Below are 24,072 nucleotides of genomic sequence, written 5' to 3'. Positions count from 1 at the left end.
CTCCAGAATTGGAGGTGCCATGCTCTAAACGTTTATGTACTGTGGCCCCCTCCATAACTGCTCTGGCATCTCTTCAATGGGGCCTCATTAATGTAAAAGTCACCCATGTGTGAATGACAAAGCAATTACTCCAACTGCTTAATGAGGCCGGCTCTATGTCTTATTAGACGCTTGAAAATGACTTTATTATGTGACACAACTGAACACATAGATTCGCCCGATTGCTTTTATTTTGAAGAGCAGAGTTTATTTAAAAGCTTTTAAGGCAAATACAGAATACAGTGAGGAAATCTTTTTGGGAGTTATGTTAGAGCTTTAATTTGAAGGTGAGTGTTTCCTCCTCCAATGGAATTGATGAGATCAAACGCTGAGATGTGTAGCTTTGTGCTCCGTGGATCTTACTAGAGAAAGTTCAGGAAAAAGCTGTCCGTGATGCTAAGTAACTACTGGGCATTTGACCCGCGTTCACAAAAAACACACTTTATCTATTGGTGTTCACACTGGAAAGGCAGGGAGGGGCTTCTTTTTCTACAGTTTACTAGCATGTGTCCGCCCCCTACAGTTGTAAGAGGCTTGGTGCGAAAGGTTGAAGTGGTGCAAAGCCCGCAATTTGGCGACTAAACGGTTCTGTTCATTTCTTGGGTCCTTGGAAAGGCGGGTATGGATTATGTCCAGAGAGTGACCTCGGTTTCTCTTTATTTCAAAATAAAAAACACAGAGGTCGCCAGGATCATCGCCATGTTTGGGTTCACCAGATAAACCAGCTACACAGTTTGGTGAGTTTTACCGAATGCCCCAGGAGCTGCGCCTGGATGACTACCAAATCTAAGTCCCTGGATCTGGGACTTGGTCAAAGTTCAACCTGGTTTAGCTGGTGATGCTTGTTCAACAGCCACGCCTTTTGTACGTAGTGCCCAAAAATGGTTGTAAAAGCTTGCAAAGGTTTGGAATACAAAAGCCTAAAATGCACGATCACGTTTACGCAGACTTTTCGTTGGAAGAGCCCGCTTGAATGCACTTTCGCAGCCATATTCTGCTACATCAAAGACTTGGTGTCATAGAATTCCCGCCGGGCACAAACTCCAATTATTATTTTCTCCTCCGTGATCAATTTTTAAACCGTTGGTACTTTCTTTGGATCACTACCAAATCGGAGTCCCTGATAGGTCAAAGTTCAACCTGGTTTAGCTGGCAACACCTGTTTAACAGACCACGCGTTTTGTCCAAAAAACGAAAGGAGCACTAAGAGGCATTGCTTGAACCCACCTTGGTTCGGTAGTGTAGGAAGTGTGTAGCTCAATGCTACGTCCACACCCAGGATGTGATGCACGTTCACGTTCTGTGTGCTTTTGCTATGCATACAGTGTTCAGGCTGGATTGTCACTACCCGATATAAGAGCATGTAATCACAGTTGGAAGAGGCTTGGTTTGAAAAGTCAAGCTCTGAAAATCTCGAGAATTTTTCCACAAACTCTTTTTTCACACCTCTTCCGATAGATGAATTACTTGGTTTCATATATTTCCATCCAGGCCCAAAAAGGAACTATTAAATTTGAAGTTCATGTAGAATCAAACCCACAGCAGGAAGTGGCGGTGAACACAGCGGGTTGGTGGAAACGCTCCCGCCTCAGCGTCCCCGTGTTCTCCTCTTTATGTATCATAACGCTTCTCTTTCTCCTCTGGCTTCATCTCCTCGCTGCTCCGTCTATCCGCTCTGCCAGAGGGAGTGAATAATGAGGAGGAGAGCCGGTCCATTCGTCACCGCTGGTGTTGTGTGTGTGTGTGTGTGTGAGTGAGTGAGTGAGTAAGTGTGTGTGTGTGTGGTGAGAGCGCGCGTCCATATGCGTGTCATGTGGCGCCGGCCCGCCTCCCCCTGATGTCAGAGGGATCTGTCATGTCTCTGTCACAACAGCAGACGCGCATGAATGACCTGAACGCACTAAAACTCACAAAAACGGCTGCACACACACACATAAACGCATATGCAAAATTATGCACGCATGCAGATACCCACATGTTAACTTGCAGATGCACATGCATGCAGAGACAAACATACAAGCACGCATGCACACATAAACGCATACATGCACGCACACCTAAATGCATACATGCACACACACATAAATGCATACACAAACATATGCATACACACACTTTTTCATGCACAGGCATGCAGATAACGCAAATCCTTATAAGCACATGCACACACATGCACGCTCACAAATGCATGGACAAATACATGTGCGCACGCACTTGTGCATACATAAGTGCGCAAATATGCACACACATGTGTGCGCATGTGCTCGCACATGCACACATTCGCCAAAAAAAAAAGATGGATACACACTCACCTGTGCATACAGGGGCACATAAAGGTATACAACACGAAGACACACGCATGCATGCACGCACATACACTTGCACACACACACACATGCAAATAAGCACTCTTCTCTGTGCACACCCCCCTAAACACATACTTTTGAAAAACATGTACACACATACCCATGCACATGTATACACAGGCACATCAAAGCACGCACAAACACATGTGTGCACACATGCATGGACAAAAGCGTGTGTACATATGTTCCTGGACACAGGCACACACACAACCTACACACACACACAAACACACAGTATGTGTATAACACATGCACATCCTTCCTGTCTGAGCTGCATAAAGTCCATGACTCATCATTCTGATTAGTCAGATTTTTATTACTTCTGTTTTCAAGTCTCTTTAACAGCAATAGTGTACTTTAAAGTCTTTTTTTTAAAGTCTAGTTTAACCTGGTTTGATATTAATCATTCTTTACTAATATTTTACTTTTATTTTTTACATTTTCTAGTCTATACTTTATTTGTTTTTCCTCATTTAGTAGTTTATTTTTTATTTTTCTGTGATTATTTTTCCTTTTTTTATTGTAATTTTTGTATAATTATTTTTTAAAACATTAGAGTTTCTTGTTCCCAACGTCTTTCATTTTCTTTCACAGATTTGTCACATAGAATTTCACAAAAAAGTCATTAAAACGTTGTTATTTTTGTCATCAATTTTTTTTTTACAGCTGTCAAATACTTTTTGCAAATCTGCCTGACACAATAAGTTTAATCATTTATCATTCCTTTATTCAGTCTAAAGTTTGACACAAGAAACATCTGGATTTTGTCTTCAACATATATTTGAATTTTTTATCTTGAGTAAAACTAATTCTTTCTTTCATTCATGCATTCATTCGTTCATCTTCTTAGCTGTTTTGTCCTTTTTGGGGTCACGGACAATTTAGAGTAACCAGGTAACCTGAGAAGCATGTTTTTGGATGGTGGGAGGAAGCCGGAGTCCCCGGAGAAAACCCACGTATGCACGGGGAGAACAAACTCCACACAGAAAACTAATGCTAAAACTAGGTCTTTAAAAACTAAAAAGAGGAAAGGATTGTCACAACAGATCACTTTAGTGCAGCGTCTGAACAGACATGAGCTCCAGTCATGCATTCAAGTTTAGGAGCGCCCCCCGCTGGACGCAACGGGAAGAGCAGCCGTGATGCTGAGCGTCGTTTTCCAGGAGACGAGAGGATGCAGCTGCCAGCTTTCCAGCTTCATTTAGTGCTTTGGGTAAACAGGTGGAGGACCTTTCCGTAGCTTTTGACAGGGTAAAAGATCACGGTAATGCGTGCAGACGGATGTGCGTCCGTCCCGTGTGTGTGTGTGTTTGCACTGAGACTGCTTACACATCTGTCAGCCCATGAACCAGCATTGCTGTTGGCCTACTGAGACAGCTGTATCTCAATCACTTTTCAAACCTTTCAACAGATCCTGGAAATAACTGGTGAATGGGTCGTTATGCATGCAACCAAGTGTGCAAACATTGCACAAGGCTCTCTGTTTTCCTCCAGTCAGTGAGGCTTTGCTGAGTAAAGCAAAGTCCGATTGCATTAAATATTAAAAGCGCGTTTAGCCGAGGGAATTCAGAGAGCTTGTTTCCCCAAAACCGATTTAGTTTGTGTAACAAATCCACAACCTCCGTTTATTTTTCCGCCACTCTTTCAGTAGACGAGGTGATGGGATGAGCGCAGAGCTGGCTGTTAAACCTCATCTTTAATTACCTCAAGTTTGAGTGGACTGGACGTCTTGATGGTGATGAAATACTATTAAGTGACACCAACCTGCAGATTCATGGGGTGTATTAGAAGTGTCATATTGGCTCAAAGACTCCTTGTACTTTGCCTGATCACTCAAAGAGATGCCTTTAAAACATAAAAGAGTACATTCTTTTATGTGTGTGGCCATTGAACATCAGCTGGCTTCAACAACAACACGTGTACGTGCAAAAAAAGTAAAAGGTGTTAGCAGATTTATGGCGGAAAAACACACTGCTCAACTTGTTTTCAAAAGTTAGCAATTCCCCTTGGACTTTCAAATGCTGTTGCCAACTTGGCAACTTATTTACTTAAAAGTGACTAGCGACAAATCTGGCAACTTTTCCTGCTGTTCCTGATGATTTTACTAATGTTTAAATCATTGACTGTATAAGAACTGGACTGAGTGACTCTTGCTACAAACAGGAAGTACCTGCTGACTCCAAGAAGCTGAAATCCCATAGACCTCTACTAAGAAATAAACTTTTTATTGGAAGTTATTGATGTTGTAAACTGACCAATCAGACGGCTCAATAAAAGTAGGTGGAGCCTGCTGACCTCGATACCTAACATTCGAAACGTTTGACCAATTTCATGTGGTTCACCTTCAAGCGGTATGGGAGTGGAATTCCAACAAGCTCACTCCTGATTGGTGAGAGCGGTTGCCATAGAAACGATGACTCAGAACAGGTTGGACCAATCTCTGCCTAATGACGACGTCTGGCTCCAACATGGCAGCGTACGTATCACGAAAATCAACTAAATCGACTTCATTTCGTTGAAGCCAGAAGTAAGTCATTTTCCATGGATGATGTCACACTCACTCAGTCCAGTTTTTATATACAGTCAATGAATTAAGGGAAAGATCTACACCCCGCCAAAGTAAAAGTGCAAATGTATCACGAATGGGCAACGTCATGGCAGATCCCGCCCATTTTAAGGTGTGGGATTTTAAGATGATGTTCATGTTCTCTTTCCATGTCACTTGCAAACGGTCACTCGAACACGGTAACTTACCTTGTCCATTGTGTTCCTTTGTGTGCGACTTGTTGGATTTAGTCTAGTAAATCTTTGACCGTGAGTAAAGCTACTGTGATACTATCATGGACTCAAAGTGGGTGGAGCCAATGCTGCAAGTCCTGATATGTTTAGGGGCAGCTGTGGTGCAGCAGTGGAGCAGTCAACCTATGATTGGAAGATCGCAGGTTCAGTTCCTGCCTTGCCTGTCCTTGTTTCGAAGTACCATTGGGCAAGAGTGAACACCACATTGCTCTCGTTGGTTATGGGATAAACTTGTTTGTTTATCAGCTTAGAACTGCAGGGAGAACTCATTTCCATTTTTTCCATTCTCCTATCTGGAGGCCTCTGATGGTCCGCCATGGTTCTCTCCATAAATTTACAGCGTGACTTTTTAATTCCTTATCAGCATAGTCTCCATCTGCATTAATAGTCTCATTAATCCATTAAATTAGTCTCAAACTGCAGTTTTATGATGGTGGCCTCATTTGAAGGCAGTAATAGCGATGGTTTTACATCATACAAAAGCGTTAAAGAAAATCTATGAAAGTCGTGTAAACGTGTTGAATAAGAATCAAATGTTCACCACTCTCTACTCGCTTTAGAGGTCAAAAGAATTCAAAAATCCGTTCAAAAGGCGTCAATATGTGAAGGTAAATATTTATTTTCTCTTCTCTTTCAGACAGAATTTTTTAAATAAAGTGTCTTCCTCTGGTCAGATTAAATGTTTTTGTAGCCTTGAGGTGTTCTCACAGGTTTTTATGGTTCCAGAAACTTCTGCTGCAAACAAAGCTGGTTATAGTGAAGAAAAAAGTGCGGCTGAGCAGCACTAACTTGATTTTAGAGTCAGAAATCTTCCTTTATCTGCTATTTAACTAGAGATTTGATAAAGCATTGATCCACAGCACCTATACCTAACGATGGCCCTCTGATTACATCCTAAAGAGACTGCAGACCTTTGAATTTCCGTCTGTGATTACACAACAAGGATAATAGGTTGTAAGAAAAATGAATGGCAGCTTAATTGAATGGGCATGTAGTTAAAGAATAGATTAGCTAGTTTGTGGGTGATATAATGGGGATGATATGAAGGAAATGAGAAAGACACAGAAGTCCGGGATGAAGAGGAGTGAGGAAGGCAGCAGAGAAAAAGGCCTTATTCAGGAGATTTTTGGCTCACCCGTCACATCAAGGCTCCAAATCAATCCTGCAAATTGGTTTGTTCCCGACAAGGTTAGCAAATGACGGAGGAAAGGAGGGAAGGAAATGAAGAGGAGAGGTGGAGTATGACACCGAGGAGGAGTGCGGTGGTGAAGGATGTCATGCTGTTGGTGTCTGTGCACGGAAAAGGCCAACAGCATGATCACTTAACTGTGAAGGGGGTGACAGATCCAGGCTGATGGTTGTTTGTTACCAATTTATCTGAGCTGCTTGAGTTTTTTTCTTTACTGGAGACCAGTTCCTGGTCTATTCTCTGTCTCGCTGATTAATGCACATGTCATTGTGGTTGTATTTATCTTGTCTTCCAGCAGCTGTTACAGTATTTTGAATGTGTCTTTTTCCTTCCTGCCCTCTTGCAGTTGCATTTAGAAAACAAATGTTTTTTGTCTAAACAGATCCTACGATTTTGTGTTTGTCCATCACTTTTTTATGCAATTGCACTTACTTATGCATCCTTTTTGTCTCGTGACAGCTGTTCCAGTACTTTGAATGTGTCTTTTTTCTTCCCAGTTTGTTGGGTTCACAAAACAAATATTTTTTTGTCATAACAGATCCTTGGTATTTAAGTTTGTCCATCTTTTCCTGCCATCACAGTTACTTACGCATCCTTTTTGTCTTGAAACAGATGTTCCACTGTTTTGAATTTCTGTTTCCTGCATGGTTAGGTCTTGTTGCCTTTACAAAGTAAATATTTTTTTGTCTTCACAGATCCTTGGAATTTTATTTAAACCATCTTTTTTCTGTTGTTGCAGTCTTGTAACAGATGTTCCAGTGGTTTTATCACTATTTGCTTTTTGTTATCTCACGGATACAATGATTATTTTATTCTTTTTGCTCTATCACAGATCCTACAAGGATTTTGAGTTTCCTCCTGTTCTTTTGTGGTTAAAGTTTCTAACGCACACAAGTCTTTGTCAGTCTCTCATTCTGCAAGTTGTTCCACTTAAAAAGTTGAGTTTGGTATTTAATCTTCATCATAAATAGACTGTTACTGTGTTAGACAGAATTTACAAAAGAAACCCAGGAAAATCACATTGTTTGATTTAAAATAAAATAGTTTTGTATAATGGAGCATAAAATAGGAAATCTGTCCCTCCCATACCTGTTACTTCTTCTTTTAGAAGATCTTCTCTCCTCCACTCATCACCTGTATCCACGTCACCTGCTTGAACTGGTTATTTGTATGAAGAGACCTGTCCACACCCTTAAACAGTCAAACTGCAACCCTTCCACCATGAACATAGCCAAAGAGCGGTCAAAGGACACCAGGGACAAGATTGTAGGAACAAGACTGGGATGAACCGATCAAAAATAAGCAACTAGGTTGGAGAGAAGTGATCAACTGTTGGAGCAGTAATTAGAAAATGGCAGAAATGTAAGTCAACTGACAATCTCCACCTGCAGTTCCATGAAAGATTTCACCTGGTGGGGTACAAATCTACTTCAGAAACATCCCGGAACTGTGCAAGGGAAATGTCAACAGTAAGAAAAGTTTCCATAGTAACACATGACATCATCACAGATTCAAATGATGCAGAGCTCCAAAGGTCCCCCTGTCTAAGCCAGCACATTACGATATTAGTCCAAAGTTCTCCAGAGACCATCTGGATGATCCAGACGAGGATTGGGAGAAGGTTCTGTGGTCAGATGAGACCAAACTGGAACATGTCGTGTTTTAAGGGGGAAGAAAACCAAACCAGCTGTAAAGCATGGGAGTGGAAACATCATTGTTTGAATACAGGAGGATTCATCTGTAAGGGAAGGGTGAGTAGGGCCATATGTGGTGATTTTTTTGACAAAAACCTCCTTCCATCAGTGAGAACACTTTGGATGAAACATGGCTGGGTGTTCCAGCAGGACAATGTTCCTAAACACATCACCATGGCAACAAAGGAGTGGCTACGTAAAAAGCATTCCATGCTTCTGGAGTGGTCTAGACAGTCTCTGAACCTCAAATCCAAAAGAGAAACAGTGGAGGGAGAATAACGTTTGTACTTTGCAGCAACAGCCCAAAACTTTACAGATCTTGAGAAGAACAGAATGGAAGAATGTTTTTTTTGCATATTGCGCCATCATACAAATAAATTATTTAACCCATGTGCAAACCAATGCATTTTAACATTGGGAGTTGGGTCATCTAGACCCACTAGACAGTGCTCAGAACCTTTTTTCTTCAATGATTTGTGATGTTCACTGGTGTCCATGGATTACATGAAATCTTTCCACTTTTATCCACCTTTGTCATGGTAGGAAGAACGCGTCAATGTACGGGTGGGGTCATCTAAGATAGCACAAGGGTTAAAAAAAATCAAACAATGTGATTCCCTGGATTCTTTGTCACATTCTGTCTCTCACAGTTGAAGTGTGTCTGATGAACATTAAAGACTAAACTAATCTTTTTAGATGGAACAACTTGCAGAAACAGCGACAAATACGTTCTTTCTTCGCTGTTTCTCCTTTGTCCCACAACAGATGTTTGACAATTTGATCTGCTTCGTGGTGTCTTTCGGTTGCAATAAAGTACCTGTATTCTCTGCCTTTAACTGATGTTACAGGGCATTTTTGGTCCCTCCTCTTTGTCTTGTTGGTGTTACTAACCTGTGTTTTTGTCCTACGACAGATGTTCCTGTATTTGTTTTTTTTCTTCAGTATCTTCTTTCTCTTCTTAGACTCTAACAGGTCACGGACGATGGTCAGAGTTAAAGGGAAAGTTTTCCTCTCCATTGTTTCCCAGTGTTGCTCAGTATGGGGATTGCCAAAAATCAATTGGTAACTTTTAGAGGCTGTTATTGTATAAATAACACATTTTCTCTTTATTGGAATAATCTGGACAGAATGCGATAACATCAATCAGAATAAATAAAGTTTGATGTGGATGTTTTGGTTAGAAACTGGTGATTTGTGGGAAAAAAAGGGAATGTTTGTTGATGTTTAGATGTTCCAGTACGCTCACATGACATCTGCAGCTAGTCCTGTTCTCAATTAGATCAAATCCCTTACACACTCACCTGACTTTTTGTGCCTGTGTCTTGCAGGAACACTTCACACCAGAGTGTAAGTTTAAGGAGGGCGTGTTCGAAAACTACTACGTCACGTACTCGTCCATCCTGTACAGACAGACCCAGTCGGGGCGGGCCTGGTATATTGGCATCAACCGGGATGGGCAAGTCATGAAGGGGAACCGGGTCAAAAAGACCAAGGGTGCTGCTCACTTCCTGCCCAAACTTATTGAAGGTACTGCAGTCAAACAGCAGCGTAAATCGGTTTAATGTTTAAAAACCTTTTTTTTTTAAAGAAAATTAGTTTCTCAAAAAGGTGTAAGGTTCTATACGTGTGGAGAGTTAAAGCAAAAAGCAGCAGGTTAAGGTTAAACAATGACGAATGCAACAGAAAGTCAACCTGTACATTTAGTTTTTGCAGTCTGCAAACTCATGCTCGGCTTTGTGGCTCTCTGATTGAAAAAAACATTAAAAGGTTTTAGTTTTAAAAAGTAACTGTAAATTAAAAAGTAAAAGACGTGTCAGACAGCCATGTACATTTTATGCATATTGCACGGATGAAAACTGCTTGTGAACATACGTGGAAAAAGTTGCAGTCTTTACATGAAAGTTGTATCAAGAATGAGGCACGTTCAAACCACAGACGAAGTTCGGATAAACCACACAAAGAGTACGTAAAGCAATGTAGAACATGAATACGCCAATTGTGTGTGAATTGTGCTTGATAATTGCACTGTTTATGTGCATATTAGTGATCTGTGCGTCACATACGTCATTTTAGCGTGATATGTGCACCCTATACGCACATAAAAGTTAGACGTCTGTCATTCATGTGCGAAAAATCCGTTAGAGATACGTGGACATTTGTGGAATGGTTGTAGAGAGCCACACACGGCTCTGTAAAATGTACGTAATAACTGTGTATAACCCTTGTGCTATCCTAGGCACTTTGACATTGGGAGTTGGGTCATCTAGAATCACTAGACAGTGCTCTGAACCTTTTTTCTTCAATGATTTGTGATCTTCACTGGTGTCCATGGATTACATGAAATCTTTCCACCTTTATCCACCTTTGTCATGGTAGGGAGAACACGTCAGTGCAAGGGTGGGGTCATCTAAGATAGCACAAGGGTTAAACTGCATAAAATACGCGTAAACTGTGTAATTCTCAAACGACCACAAATTTTGAACAGCTCTAACCCCTGTGCCACCTGCTGGGGTCCAGATGACCCCACCCTTACATTGACGTGTTATCCCCATCATGACAAAGGTGGATAAAGGTGGAGAGGATTTCATGTAATCCATGGACACCAGTGAAGATCACAAATCAATGAAGAAAGAAGGTTCAGTGCAGTGTTTAGTGGGGTCCAGATGACTCTACTCCCAACGTTAACGTGCCTCCAAGGCACGATGGGAGTGGGGTCATCTTGACCCTACAAGACAGGTATCGGCTTGCTCAGCGCACTGTCTTGTGGGGTCCAGATAACCCCACTCCCAACGTTAACGTTGGGAGTGGGGTTATCACAAGGGCTAAACTGAATTCACATAAATTCACGGGTCCCTCAGCTGACATCTGCACACATCAATGAACGTAAAAACACATAAATTACGTATATCATGCATGTATCACGAAAGACCGAAATTAAATCAGTGGAAAATGCGCAAAATGAACGTAGCGGCTGTGTGAATTGGCCTTAAGTAGTAAGCTTGAATGAAATTCCCCTTTTGTCTCTCTTCCACCCCTCAGTGGCCATGTACAGGGAGCCCTCTCTGCACGACGTCGCTGAGCAGAGTCCGCCCAGGAAAACGCCCAAGACCTCCAGTGATTCACCAGTGCTTCACGATGACAAGAAAGACCCTCAGTCCAAAACCAAAACCTCCTCTTCCTAGCGCTTTGAGACTGGACGGAGAGGAGCAGCAGATGACGTGGGACGATTGCCACCAATGGACACCTGATGGATGGTGTCGGGGGGGGGGGAGCTCCAACCCCAACCTGCTGCTTAAAACACAAACAAGTTGGAGAGAAGTAGCAGGTCCAGGAGGCGGAGCAGGCAAAAGGGGGTGGGGTTTTGATCTTTTACAGACCCCGCCCACGCCAGCCCTTCATCCTCTCGAGCCTCTGCGGTTTGCAGATCCTGGGGTGTAAAAGCAATAACTCCATGATGAGGTGAAGAGTGGCCGAGCACTGAAAAAGCATGCCACCACAGCCTGATTCACCGGCCCTCCGGTGACTTTCTTTGAATTAACCAAATATCCCATGAAGGTCTTTCTGGTTTTACCACAACTGGTGCAGAGAGGAGACTCGTCCTTCTGCAGCACATTGTTCTCCAATGGGTCGGGTTTTTTTTGTTTGTTTTTTTCCTTGAGGGGTTTTATGCTAATGTTAGCCATGAGAATGCGAGGCTGTCGCACAAACCCTTGCAGGTTTCAGTTCTGCAGCCATCTGCTCCGTCCACAGCTTGTGTCAGCAGTTTTTTCTGCGATGGCCTGAATCCCCATCAGCTCGTCTGTGTGTGTGTGTGTGTTTGTTTGTTTGTTTGTGTGAGGTTCCCTTCGTATACTCACCTTTGCCACGATTTGATTAGTTTGTGACATGGACTCAATTTTCCACTCTGCAGCACAAGGAAACCCCTCCCGTCCCCTTGGCGCTGGTAAACGAGCAGCCAAGAGCTCCCCAGGCGCACCTCCAAACCCCCCGAGCTGACATTTGCAGGCTTACGCCTACTGTCCGCACACACGCCATTACGTTGCAACAGACTTTGACATGCAATAACCACACTTTTCTGTGGCACTCGGATACGGCGGACAATGACAGGTCGTGAGCAGTCGCGCTTTCTTTCCCGGTGGCCGATCATGCATTGCACAAACCCTCGAGGGCCAGCTCGCCATCTGCAGACACTCCTCCAGTCACCTCAGTACAGATTGTTGCTCCCACCAATAAATCACCAGAATACCACCTTAAAACGAAAAGCTGTGAGCCCAGAGATCAAAACTTCGTAGATCTATATTTGCTGTAATTTAAAGCTTGAACAGAGCCTTGGGGCGTGTAGGTGCCCGGATTCCTGGTCCAATTTGCAAAACAACAGTAGGTGTGTTAAAAGGCCATGCATCAACGTGTCACGACAGAACATCCAGTTGGAAAAACATTTTGAAAAGTTCAGAAATTCTTGACTTTATTTTTCACAGAGCTCATTTAGTGATCGCTGCTGCACTGTGCGTCCTATGCTCCTGGTAGAAGCTGCATTAATGCATTTGTTTCCTCCACTGTGATGTCTCCGTGGTTATGTGAGGTGTCTACACCCTGCTTTACGGTAAGAAGGTTGTGATGTATGTATGTGGCGGATGAAACCTGACCTGTGATGTGTTTTAAAAACTGCTTAAGGCCGTTTCACATAGCCACTATGTACATGTTGCGCATTTTTCATTTTTTCTTGCGTTTTTCCTTCGGCGATGTGCGCAGATTTCAGTCGAGGGTTTCGGCCGATGGGTCTTTACTTGAATTTGAATTTGAGCCAATCAAAATGTCTGGTCAGTTGTGAATTACGCAGTAATTACATAGTTTATACAGGATTGTGTGTGATTTTTGTGAGATGCATACACAATTTTCCACATATGTTCAATGTTCCAAATATGTTTAACGAACTTTTCACGCATGTACCACCAATGTATAACTTTTACCTCGCGCATACGGCACAGATATTACGTCAATATTACGGAATTGACGCTTGAATCACTCATCATTTTTATAGAAACAGTGCAATAATCACGCACGGTTCATGTTCTACGTTGATTTTTCGTGTTCCTACGTCTTCCAAGTTTTAATGTGGTACATTTCTGATACATCAGTGAACCTTTCACGTAAAGACCACCGCTTTTCTCACTTTTTCCACATATATTCATGTATGACCAATTTTCATCCGTGCAATATGCGCAAATGTATGTAGTGGCTGTGTGACACGGCATCAAGAAGAGGAGTCAAGGTTCATGTTAGTAGAAGAGACGGGAACAGAAAAAACCACCCAGAGCAGGCGTGGATCACCGAATCCCAATCGTCCAATAGAAACCCATTCAAATCAGTCAGACTGGTCCCACTGATGGTGACGTGGAGCGTCCTGGGAGCAGCTCTCCCTGTGTTCAGGCTTTTTCCTGTGATTCTTCACTCTAAACTATGCAAAGCTTCAATGTGTGTTCTGAATCAAAATATAGGACTAGCAGCTTTGAACCTGCAGGGGGGTTACTTATCATACCACCCTGAAAACATGAAGTCACACCATACCTGAAAATTTTTACTTATTTTCCTGTTTATTCTAATGGTTTTTGTCAGAGATGCTGCCACACTTGGTGGAATCCAGGTTGAAAGTTTAAGTCCCATCGGTTGTTACCATAGACTGTAAATGAGAATTGGACCGAGTCAGTGTGAACTGTAGAAAAGGGCTCCAACCAACTGTCCAACCACTTAAGTTGAGACTTTTTCGGCAATACGGACATCGTCTGTAAGATGGCATTGGTCCAACATTTCTATGGCAACCAATCTCGATAATCACTTCAAAGCAGGCTTGACAAAAATCAAGTAAACATTTCTAATGTTTGACAATCGACCACCTACTTTTATTGAGGCATCTGATAGGTCAGTTTATATTGAATATAAATGAATATAGTTTATTTTTGAATAATTGTGCTACAGAAAAATTTGGATTATGAAGATCTTTTTAAAAAGGGCAGAGCAAGAAGGAGTAACAGCTGTTTATTTCTCCATAGAAGTCTATGGGATTTTGGCTTCTTGGAACCAGCAGGCACTTCCTGTTTGGAACTCCAGGGGGGAGGAGACGCTTAGTCCAGTTATCATATACAGTCAATGGTTGTTACGCAACTGGGTGTACAAAATGTCTTTATATTTGACCCATCTCCTGGGGGAGCTGTGAGTCACAGCTCTGCTCGGGAAACCCTCCAACCCTTTTTGCTCCTCTTCATTGGAGGCATTGCATCCCATTCTTAGTGTCAACCGTAGATTCGAACCAGGACAAACACTCTACTCCCAGGCCACTACACATTTAAGCGTCAGTGAACTGGTGTTTCAGTAAGAGAAATGACACATTTGGTTGTTTGACCCCTCCAATATAAGCTTTGAGTCCTAGTCTTTGGCGTGTCCCAACCATTGGTCTGAGTTTCCGTTTCCCAGTTTTATGGCAGACTCTTTTCCACTAGCCCACTGAGCGAGTTAATTGTTTAAAGGAGGAGATCAGAAAGCGGAGAAGCATATAGAATAAAAAGGGCTTATTTGGACAGGATTTTTTTTTTTGCATTAAAGAGAAAAGGACGAAGGAAGGGATAATCTGCCCAATTCTCAAAGTAAAACGTCACCCTCACACGTGGGACGTTCTCGTTTTCTACAGTTGTGGTTGCCTCAAAACTCGCCCAATGGGACTTTCAGCAGCGCAGAACATTTAAAAATATGATACGATTACCGCTTTTCTGGGTTCTTCGTGCTAAGCTGACCTGGAAAATGAGATGAAAGTAAAAAATGTCTCACATTTTAGTAAAAAACTGCGATTTTCTCAACAACAAGAGTCCTCAGTCAATGCTTCCATTGGTGAAACCGTCTTTCACAGCGAACTTACAGCAGGCACGTTTGTGTATGGTGAGTCGTTTTTGCTCAGGGATAGAGATGAGACAACGGCAGATAGAAAAGTCAAAGAGGAAAAACGAGATGACGCTGTGTTCCATCGGAACATTGTCCTGGTTATAGTCATCTGATTGTTGTAAATAATAACAGCTGATAACCCGATCAGGACTGAGGCCAGAAGAAATCTACTTCCTCCCTGAGGCAGCAGAAGGCGCCCAAAGAAAAGAGGGAGGTAGAATGAGAAGGAAAATGAACAGTCAAAGCAAAGGCGGGGCTTTAATGTTTCCTTATTTTGCTGCACGCTCAATCGAACTCAGCGTCCAACATACAAGACCTTAATTAAAGCGTCAAATAGACCCTCGGCTCTGTGTGTTTGACCGGCCGGCCTCCGTGGAGATCCAGAAAAGTGTTTAACCACCATTTGCAAAAGTAATTACTCAAATGTTTTAATTAAAAGCGGCTGCCAGAAGGAGGACTTGGACCAAACACCGTTCGCTGGGACGATGGGAGGAATTCAGCAAACATGACTCATACTCTCATGAAATTTAAGGGCTGGGAAATCGATGTTGCAATACATGTTTTTCAAAAAGTATCTGTTGTGATTGCTGCTTTTTTTAACCAGTTTTAACCAGGTTCTGAGGAACACGGGGAGCGTTAAGGGCTAAAGCTTGGGTGAATGTATAGAAACAAAGAGAAGGGTTACCTCCTACTTTCCCTGTTTAAATTTAAACAACCCCTGTTTTAAATTATCCCAGGTTTTGCGTTGCGTTTCAGGACAAAACAATAATTGACTTGTATAGTCATTGCATTGCAGCCTTTAACTCAGTTTATAGCCGCAGTTTTATGAAAGCAGGCCTTTTAGGAGGAATTTAGTCTTGCGTCAGATATTTTATAAAAGGATATTTATTAAGTCTTAGTCACATGAATCCCTACGGGGGGTTTGACCCGTCTCTGCAGGTTTTTGGGTTGTCCGGGCCTGTAAAGGGTCATAGAGAGGAGCGGGTGCATCTTAGCGGGAGTGCCTTGCAGTTCCCTATTGGCTCGTGTGGCCTTAAAATGGAACGTACCATTGTTGTACGATTGGTAGGTGTATTGTGAAGTATTCATAAGGCTAGTGTCAAGTTGCACGCACTTATGATGTACAGGTGATGCAGTCGTACACCACACTCTAGTCATTAGTAAGGTATTACTACGCCATTAATGCTGCATGAACTTTGTGTGCACGTGATAGTGCACGTAGGACACCCACACAAACTATGCTCTGACTGTCTAATTTCCTCATTAATTGGGTGAACAACGCTAACCGAATGAATTACGTATATCACACATGTATCCTGAAAAACGGACATTTCATACGTGGAAAATGTCGGAAATGTACGAAGTGGCTGTGTGACACGGCCTTACGGCTGCTCGCCACTGGTCCGTCCGCGGTGCGTTCTCCGTTAGAATAGAACCTCCGCACCACAACGCAAGCTTTACTCAGGAGTTCTGTTTTCAGTCCGCTGACCTGTCAATTTAGCGGCAGAAAGTCATGGAACTGAAAACAGGTCCAGGTTTCCAAAATACAAGCTTTATATTTCATATTAACTGTGACGTGTCCATGCGATAACGCAGATAAAACCACCATGGACGACAATAGTTTAAAGGTGGAGGTTCAAAAACAGCATTATGTGCGACACAAAACAAGGACGGTTAGGTTAGGAATGAAAGGGCAAGGGGGTTTGATTGTTTAGGTACTGGAGAAGCAAAACAAACTACTTGACACGGGCGCGACAGGACAAACCACTCCTCCAGGATCCATGGGAGAGGGGGGACGGATCGAAGACGCAACAGAGTCAGTGTCAATCAATTGACGGTCTTGAGACAGACTCCCCACGCAACGGAGACGCCCCGCAGACGGACCAGGGGATATTTGGAGTAAAGGCAGCGGTAGGCATGGATTCAGGGTTAGGTGCAATCCATTAAGGACTTAGTTTTTATTTTCAAATCTGCAGGATTTTGCAGACTTTTTATGGAGTTCATTTATTTTTACAACAAGTTTTTGCAAAGTTCTTTAGCAAACAACAGTTTGCGATCAGAGTAATTATAAAATCTTGTTATTTTTTGGGGCCGTTAAAAGTTTTACATTTGAAATTTGCGTCAGGGATTTGACATATAGGGTCAAACAGGTGTAGAATTGCTGAAACTGTCTGTGGGTTGTTGTTTTTTTTCTTTTTCTTTTCATTGTTTGTTTTCATGTTTACGGAAGTTGCAAATGAGCTTTTCCAGTTCCGGCAGGTCTGCTCTCCAGACTCCAGCCTTCACTTCAAATAGTTCTGCTCTTATTACCGTTTATCTAGAGCGTCTTTCTGGCCTCCATTGTTTGTTGCGGCTGAATCTCAACTTATGCATGCCTACAGATCGGACCCTGGCCGTTAAACGCCAGCCCCTCTGGAGAGTTCGGCCCCGCAGTGTCTTGGCGGGGAGAACGGCGGGAGTAGATATCGAAGGGAAGTAAATGATGTGTATCTGATTCCACTGCACTCTGAATGCACACCTGTCTCCCCGGGGACTCCCTTCACTCTGGTTTTTCTGAAGTCAGGGCCCTCCCTGCTTACTGAGCGAGTTACAGCTGCAGCGAGGGGAAGGGGTCACACAGGGTTGTGAAGGACTCGCAGAGAGACGAGGTGGATTAGCGCCGTTTGTCACATGACTCGGTGTAGCTAACTCGTACCTTCACCGGCTCTCTTTGAAGTTCCTCTGTGATCTTTTATTTTATTTTTGAAACTTTCCATTAGTCTCAACGTTTGTGCAGACATCCCATTGATCAGCTCTGGTCCTCGTCTGTAAATGTTTTGTCTCTGTGACTGAACATCTGTGTGTGTCTGTTGTGTGTAATCGAGAAAAGGCAGAACTTAACAAAACACAAAAAAAGAAATTTGAGGATTAATCAGAGGGCGAATCGATGAGCGATGAGCGAATAAACTTCATTAACAAGTTGCGTTGTCGGGGGGGGGGGAAGAGGAGGCTTTTATTTTTCCAACTCTGTGCCCTTTTGGTGGTAAGCCGGCTGTTTAGGCGTTACTTTGAGGTGGAGTCCCTCAACCCACATCTGCAATGCAGCAGAAAACACACACACAAAAGAGAGGACGGAGGAAATGAAGCTCACGTTCGGAAGATCGAGGACTTCCCCCAGACAGACTCATTCATCTCTTTAAATGCGTTCAAGCCGCTAAGACTGTGTTTCTAAAGATCACTTTCTTTCTTTCAGCCAGCACAGACTGGGCTTAGGCCTTTTTTTCTTAGAAGATTTGATGTGATTGTAATGAAAGGATTTGAGACAATGGGATCCTCTGTTTGGGCTCTACATTTTGGTTAGTAGACGCAGAACTAAAGACCCGATCAAAAATAGTGTTTTTAACATGATCTTGTCGAGTTTTTTTTCATGATTGACAGATATTAAGAAAATTTAGACAAAATTTGTATTTCTGAGTATTTCTTTATTCCAATTAATGTAAATCGAGAGCAGACAAAAAAAAAAGCAGTTTTAAAACGATCGTATTTGTGACGTAGGATCTCCCTGCTCTGCTCCCTTCTGATGCATCCACTTGTAGACCAATTCATTTTACTCATCTGAGCTCAAAACTGTACGGTTGGTTAGCTCCAATATTAGTCGCCACTTTTGATGCACTGCTAATGTTAGATTGTAGGGATTATGGGAGGTGGGGGAGGAGCTTACTCTGCTCCAACAGTCCCGCCCACTACCCGGAGGAGAATTTCTAATAAACTACTGCCGCTTTGCAGGAACTAAGTCCTAAAAAAAAGACATTTAAAATAAAAAAAATTGGCTAAAACTGCATAATCGTAACTGAGAGACCACTGGGAAGGCTTTTAAAAATAGATCAAAAGATGATCGGAGTTCTTTCACACGAGCAAGGCTTGGACCTGTTTGGTTCAAATGGTAAAGGGACTGGTTCTGGGTTAATTGGTGCCTCTAAATTGTCCCAAGGCAACCTGTCCAAGTTGTATCCCATCTTCAACTAATTGGAGCTGGGATAGGCTCCAGCAACCCTGTGACCTTAAAGGTCACAGGGATTCATGGATGGATGGCGTAGAGTAATGCTAAAAATCAGTTCTGTCTTTTTTTGGGTTGGGTGCATTTACTGCTTGGAAATGCCATGCGTCTTTTGGTGGCGGTGCCATAAACCAACAAAATAGGAAACGACCTGAGAATTCTCCAGATTTTCATCTCTTCTTTAAATCCATTATGTTTTCAAAAACAATTTGGTTTCTGCAAGCCTTCCATTTGCTGAGCAGTTTTCTGGAGTTTTCACACCTTTCTAAATAGAGTGGCCCGATCAGGGAATAGAATTCTGGTGTGGACCAAACAGCTCAGTGTGAACGTGCCCATAATCTCAGTTCCAGATCCAAAAGAAATGGCATCTTTTGACCTTCAAGTCCTCCTCTGAGTTTCATTTGGCCCAAAGGCAGTACATGGACTGCTCCCTCAAACATGCTTGTGTGTGTGTGTGTGTGTGTGTTTATCTTTGATTGACAGATCTTTATTGAATCCATTTTTTACCTTTTATTTTTGCTTAAATGCATGAACCAACTGCGAGTCTTCCAGAAAGGTCTGAAGGTGATCCTTGTTTAGTCTTCCAAAATGCAATAAGAGTTCCTCCTGTCTTCCATGTATCAAAGCCACAATGAGACTATTTTTGTATTTTACTGAGGCAAGAACTATATCTATATATCCCTCTATATAAACATATACATGCAAATGTGAGTTTAGGGTAAATTGCCTCCCTCTGCTGCCAGCAAGGTGGAGCAACACCACCGTCTGCCATCCAACCTGGAGAAAAGAGAGATCCCATTGCAAAGACTGAACTGGAACCTGCAGACTGGAGTTGGTGAGTAAGCGGATCGCAGATGAGAAGGACAGCAAGCATGCATGCGCCAAGCATTTACTGGACACTTTGGAAGAAACAATACGCAATATTTACTCTTTGACTCCTATGTTTCCCTCCTCCCTGACAACTCTTACTATCCCAAACTCTTGTCTCTGCATTTGCAATATGATCTGTATTTATTTCTATGATAACTTACACAAAGACAAGAGAGACATATTATTGAGTATAATTGAATAAAATAAACTAATATATTTGTATGATTGTAAAGCTGGTGTCTGGAGACTTTTCTTATTGGTGGGGTTTTTATCTTTGAGATACTGCAACATGTTCTGTGACATACGACAACGACATACTTCACACATTTCACCTATCGCAGGGTTTTTTTGGAATGCAACTCCAGCAATAACCAAGAGATCACTGTAAACAAACGTAAAAGCAATGCAAAAGCCATACAGGAAGCGGGAACGAGTGGTTTTACAGTTGGTGTCACAATTATTTATCATTAGTAATCGTTGGTAATTAAAGATTGGAAATTGATAAATTCGTTGATTATTTCTTCAATAGTTGTTTGTGTTGATGTCAGGAATTGACAATAAAAAGTATGCTATCTCCAGTAGCAAGTGAGAACAGAAGAAAAAGCTGCACTAGATTAACAAAACACTGAAAGTAACCCTTGTGCTATCCTAGGCACTTCAACGTTGGGAGTTGGGTCATCTAGACCCACTAGACAGTGCTCTGAACCTTTTTTCTTCAATGATTTGTGATCTTCACTGGTGTCCATGGATTACATGAAATCTTTCCACCTTTATCCACCTTTGTCATGGTAGGGAGGACATGTCAATGTTAGGGTGGGGTCATAGGATAGCACAAGGGTTAAGACGCGCTACCCGACTTCACCGCCCCCCATTACCCCTTTTTCAGCCCTCACTGGCTGACACCCTGATCAGAGCTGTACATGACGAATTCATTAAATAAAAACAAGTTTTCCTCAATATGGCTGCTTTTCTGTTGGTTTTATCTCCATAGCAACCATTTTTATTTTTTGGTTGCCTGGGGCTGACGCAAATGTCTATGTAATGTTTAGAAGAATTGGAAAAAGTACATTTTTTGGATTTCCTGAACCGAGGTCTTTTTGCTAACACCACCCACATTTTCTAATATGTTCACTTTGTTTGTCATATCGGTTCATTTCAGCTTGAGCCAACGATTCATGTCTTCAATTTTTACAATTTTCCGTTAAAATAACGTGCGAGCAACACGTAAACGCGACTTTTGAAAGCTCGCCTCACTGTCAAAAATCTACAACTTTCAAATCCAAGATTGTTTCCCAAGTAGCTTCCCAGTGATGCTCGAGGAGTTGGAAGGTAAAAATCCCCCGGAGGAGTTTAAATTGTAGAAGGTACTAAAGGGGATCTTTTTTTACTTTTTTATTCAAGATGTCAGCCTCAAGGTCAAAGGTCAACGAAACTCGTGTTTATACACTTAACTGCGAGACTTGTTTATGAAACTTTGTGATCATTGCTCGAACAAAGGAAAATTCCTTTTAGGTGTCTGTAAAGTTTGGTGAGTTTCTGAGCATGTGGCACAGATTCTGCTTTATGGTCCAAATTTTAAAGCGTTTCACACTGTTTGTCCATATATACTTTCCTTTAAAACGTACTTTTACCCCAAAATAAATATCGGAATCTCGTTACATTTTAAGTGGATTTTTTTTTTTTTTGCTTTTTACAAGTATAAGGATAAAAATATAATTTTACATGTGTTTCAATAGTAAAAGTAAAGAGTAAAAAATGTCCCCAAAAATCCTCATTAACAGTTAAGGTGTTACATAAGCAAAGTCCTTTTAAAATGCAGCGAGCTAAGGTAAATAAAAGTTATTGAAAAAAAAATCACAGTTGAACAATAACATCAAACAATTTGGTATGAACTCATCACTTTGGTACATTAAAAAATCCAAAAGGACAGAACAACAAAAAGGTAAAAACAAGCACTTGAACTTCTTCAATTGTGAAACAAAGTCGTAAATTTAAAGTCTTTGCCAACAGTTTCTAGACATAAGCGCTCCACCGCCCAGCCTCCAACCCCTGGTGGGATGATTGTCTTTGAAGGCGCCTGCTAGCAGTTAATGGTTAGCTTCTACAGTAATTAAATTGGCAGCAGGCCACACAACTGTGTCAGCGGGCCGTAAATTAAGGTGGTACGGATCGGCGACAAATATGTGTGAGAGCGGGGAGATGAAGGGATAAAGACAAATAGAGAAATTTATCTGCAGCCGTCTTCAGTTTTTGTAGCTGTTTATGAAGGGGGTTTGATCAAGTTAAGAGAAAACCAACAAATACAGCTTCTTTCCTTTAAAGTTGTTTGCGGTTTTTACTGTCGCCATCTAGCTAAAAAAAATGCGTTTCTCAACAAAATAAAGTCTCTGTGAGTATTTTTCAGTTGTTTTGTAGCAGCTGCCATTTTAAGGTGAATAAAGAAAATGAGGAAAAGTCCCAAAAATGAATCAAATAAAACCTTGAGGCAAAAAAAGGAGGAATGTCTAAAAAATGTCTCAAACTCTTGTGAAGGACGATGGATGGAAAATGAGAACAAGAAAATATGGCGTAAGACATGAGAGGAATGGATTGAGAAGATGATGAAAGTAATAAAAAAAAGTCCCTGAAAGCAAAGCTAAATGAAATGCCAAGAAGGGAGGAAAGAAAGATGAAAAATGACCTAATAGAGAATAGAGAATTTGATTTGATTTGATTTGATTTGATTTGAAATGGTTTATTTCAAGCAAATTAAGTAGAAATAATACACAACAGCAATATAATCATCAGTTATACATTCATACAGTAACTAATCAAACTTAGGATAATTAGACATATTAATAAATATTGCTTGAAAGGGAGTGGGAGGAAGCGAACTTATATAATCCCACCCCGATTATACTGTAACCATTTTATTACATGATTTATCAATATCCGGTTCCCAGTTTTTATCAGACAGAATTAAAAATCATAAGATATCGATAAAGCACATGACAAAGATGAATTACTTAAGTATTACGTCAAAAATAACTATTTTAGAAATCAACATGGCAAATGCAGATCAGTCATCTGAAATATATGCAGCTTATGTTACTTATAAAAGCCATTCATATGAATAAAACATAATACTATATTATTAAAGCAGACAACACTACTTCAGGAATTTTCATAGCAAAAATTTCATCAAGTATCAAAAGTTAAAAACATGTGCAAAATTATGCTACATTAGGAAAGATTTTTGAATCAATTTATCAAGTTTTGGAGAAAGTGTCGTAATATCATTAAAAGTCAATCAATTTAACAATTTTCAATAAGTGATTAATCATTTGTTTTACTTTTTTTTAAATATTTTTTTGTATTTTTTTGTATTTTTTTATAATAAAGAAATGCTGTGGGGGAAAAGTAAAAAGGGTCCATAACTGTCGATTGTCCAAGGTTGGTATTTCTTCTTTTACTGATAACAGCTGATCTCCTGGGTTCAAAACAGAGTTTATAGTTCTCTTCGATGTTATGTCTGCAGACATTAGATTCAGGTCCATATCCTTCTTCAGCTGATATCAGCGACGGTGAAAGTTGAGGTCAAGTTGACCTCAAGTCAGAATGACTTGAGAAAGAGGAAGACTGGGTTAGAAACATAAAGAAAAGGTTTTCCTTGAGATAAAGACTTGGAGAACTTTCATCTGTTTAAGGTGGACCAAATGAAAACATGAGGAAAAGAGGAATAGGTGGTTTGGTCTAAAAAGGAGAAAACTTATAACTCTTCTGTTCCCATCCCATAACTCGGCCTTTATCAACTTTTCTTTCCTCAATGTACCTTTAAGAAGTGAAATCATGGGAAGCTCCTAGCAGCTTCTTCTACTGGACACCTTTAGCCCCTTGATGATTTTCTTCTCACACAGAATTTCCTCTGGAACGTTACGTTGAATTGCATTGTGTTGCGTTGCATTGTGTTGCATTGCGTTGCATGAGGAGTCAGTCTCATCCCTCCTCCCCCCACGGTGGTCCCAGGGGAGTATTTTTTTCCTGCCACCACCGTGGCTGTGTCCGAATTACCGCCCTAACCACTATATAGTGCACTATATAGTGCGGTCGCCATTTTGTAGTGCTGTCCGAATCTACAGTTCAAAAATCATGTGCACTAGAAATTTC

The 24,072-nt window shown here is 41.5% G+C and overlaps 1 protein-coding gene across 2 annotated transcripts in view; it reads left to right on the top strand.

The window, feature by feature from the left end:
* fgf11 (fibroblast growth factor 11) overlaps nucleotides 1-20,880 on the top strand; it is a 104,557-nt gene extending 83,677 nt beyond the window's left edge. For both annotated transcript variants that reach the window (XM_020711519.2, XM_023966020.1), the window contains 2 exons: nucleotides 9,416-9,614; nucleotides 11,127-20,880. In XM_020711519.2, the coding sequence (XP_020567178.1) occupies nucleotides 9,416-9,614; nucleotides 11,127-11,269 (342 nt within the window). In that variant the 3' untranslated portion in view covers nucleotides 11,270-20,880. The remainder of the gene's footprint in view (nucleotides 1-9,415; nucleotides 9,615-11,126) is intronic.
* The last annotated feature ends 3,192 nt before the right edge of the window (nucleotides 20,881-24,072 follow it).

Source organism: Oryzias latipes, chromosome 18 (assembly GCF_002234675.1).
Source record: "Oryzias latipes chromosome 18, ASM223467v1".
Taxonomy (NCBI): domain Eukaryota; kingdom Metazoa; phylum Chordata; class Actinopteri; order Beloniformes; family Adrianichthyidae; genus Oryzias; species Oryzias latipes.
This window is presented reverse-complemented; position numbering and strand designations above follow the sequence as displayed.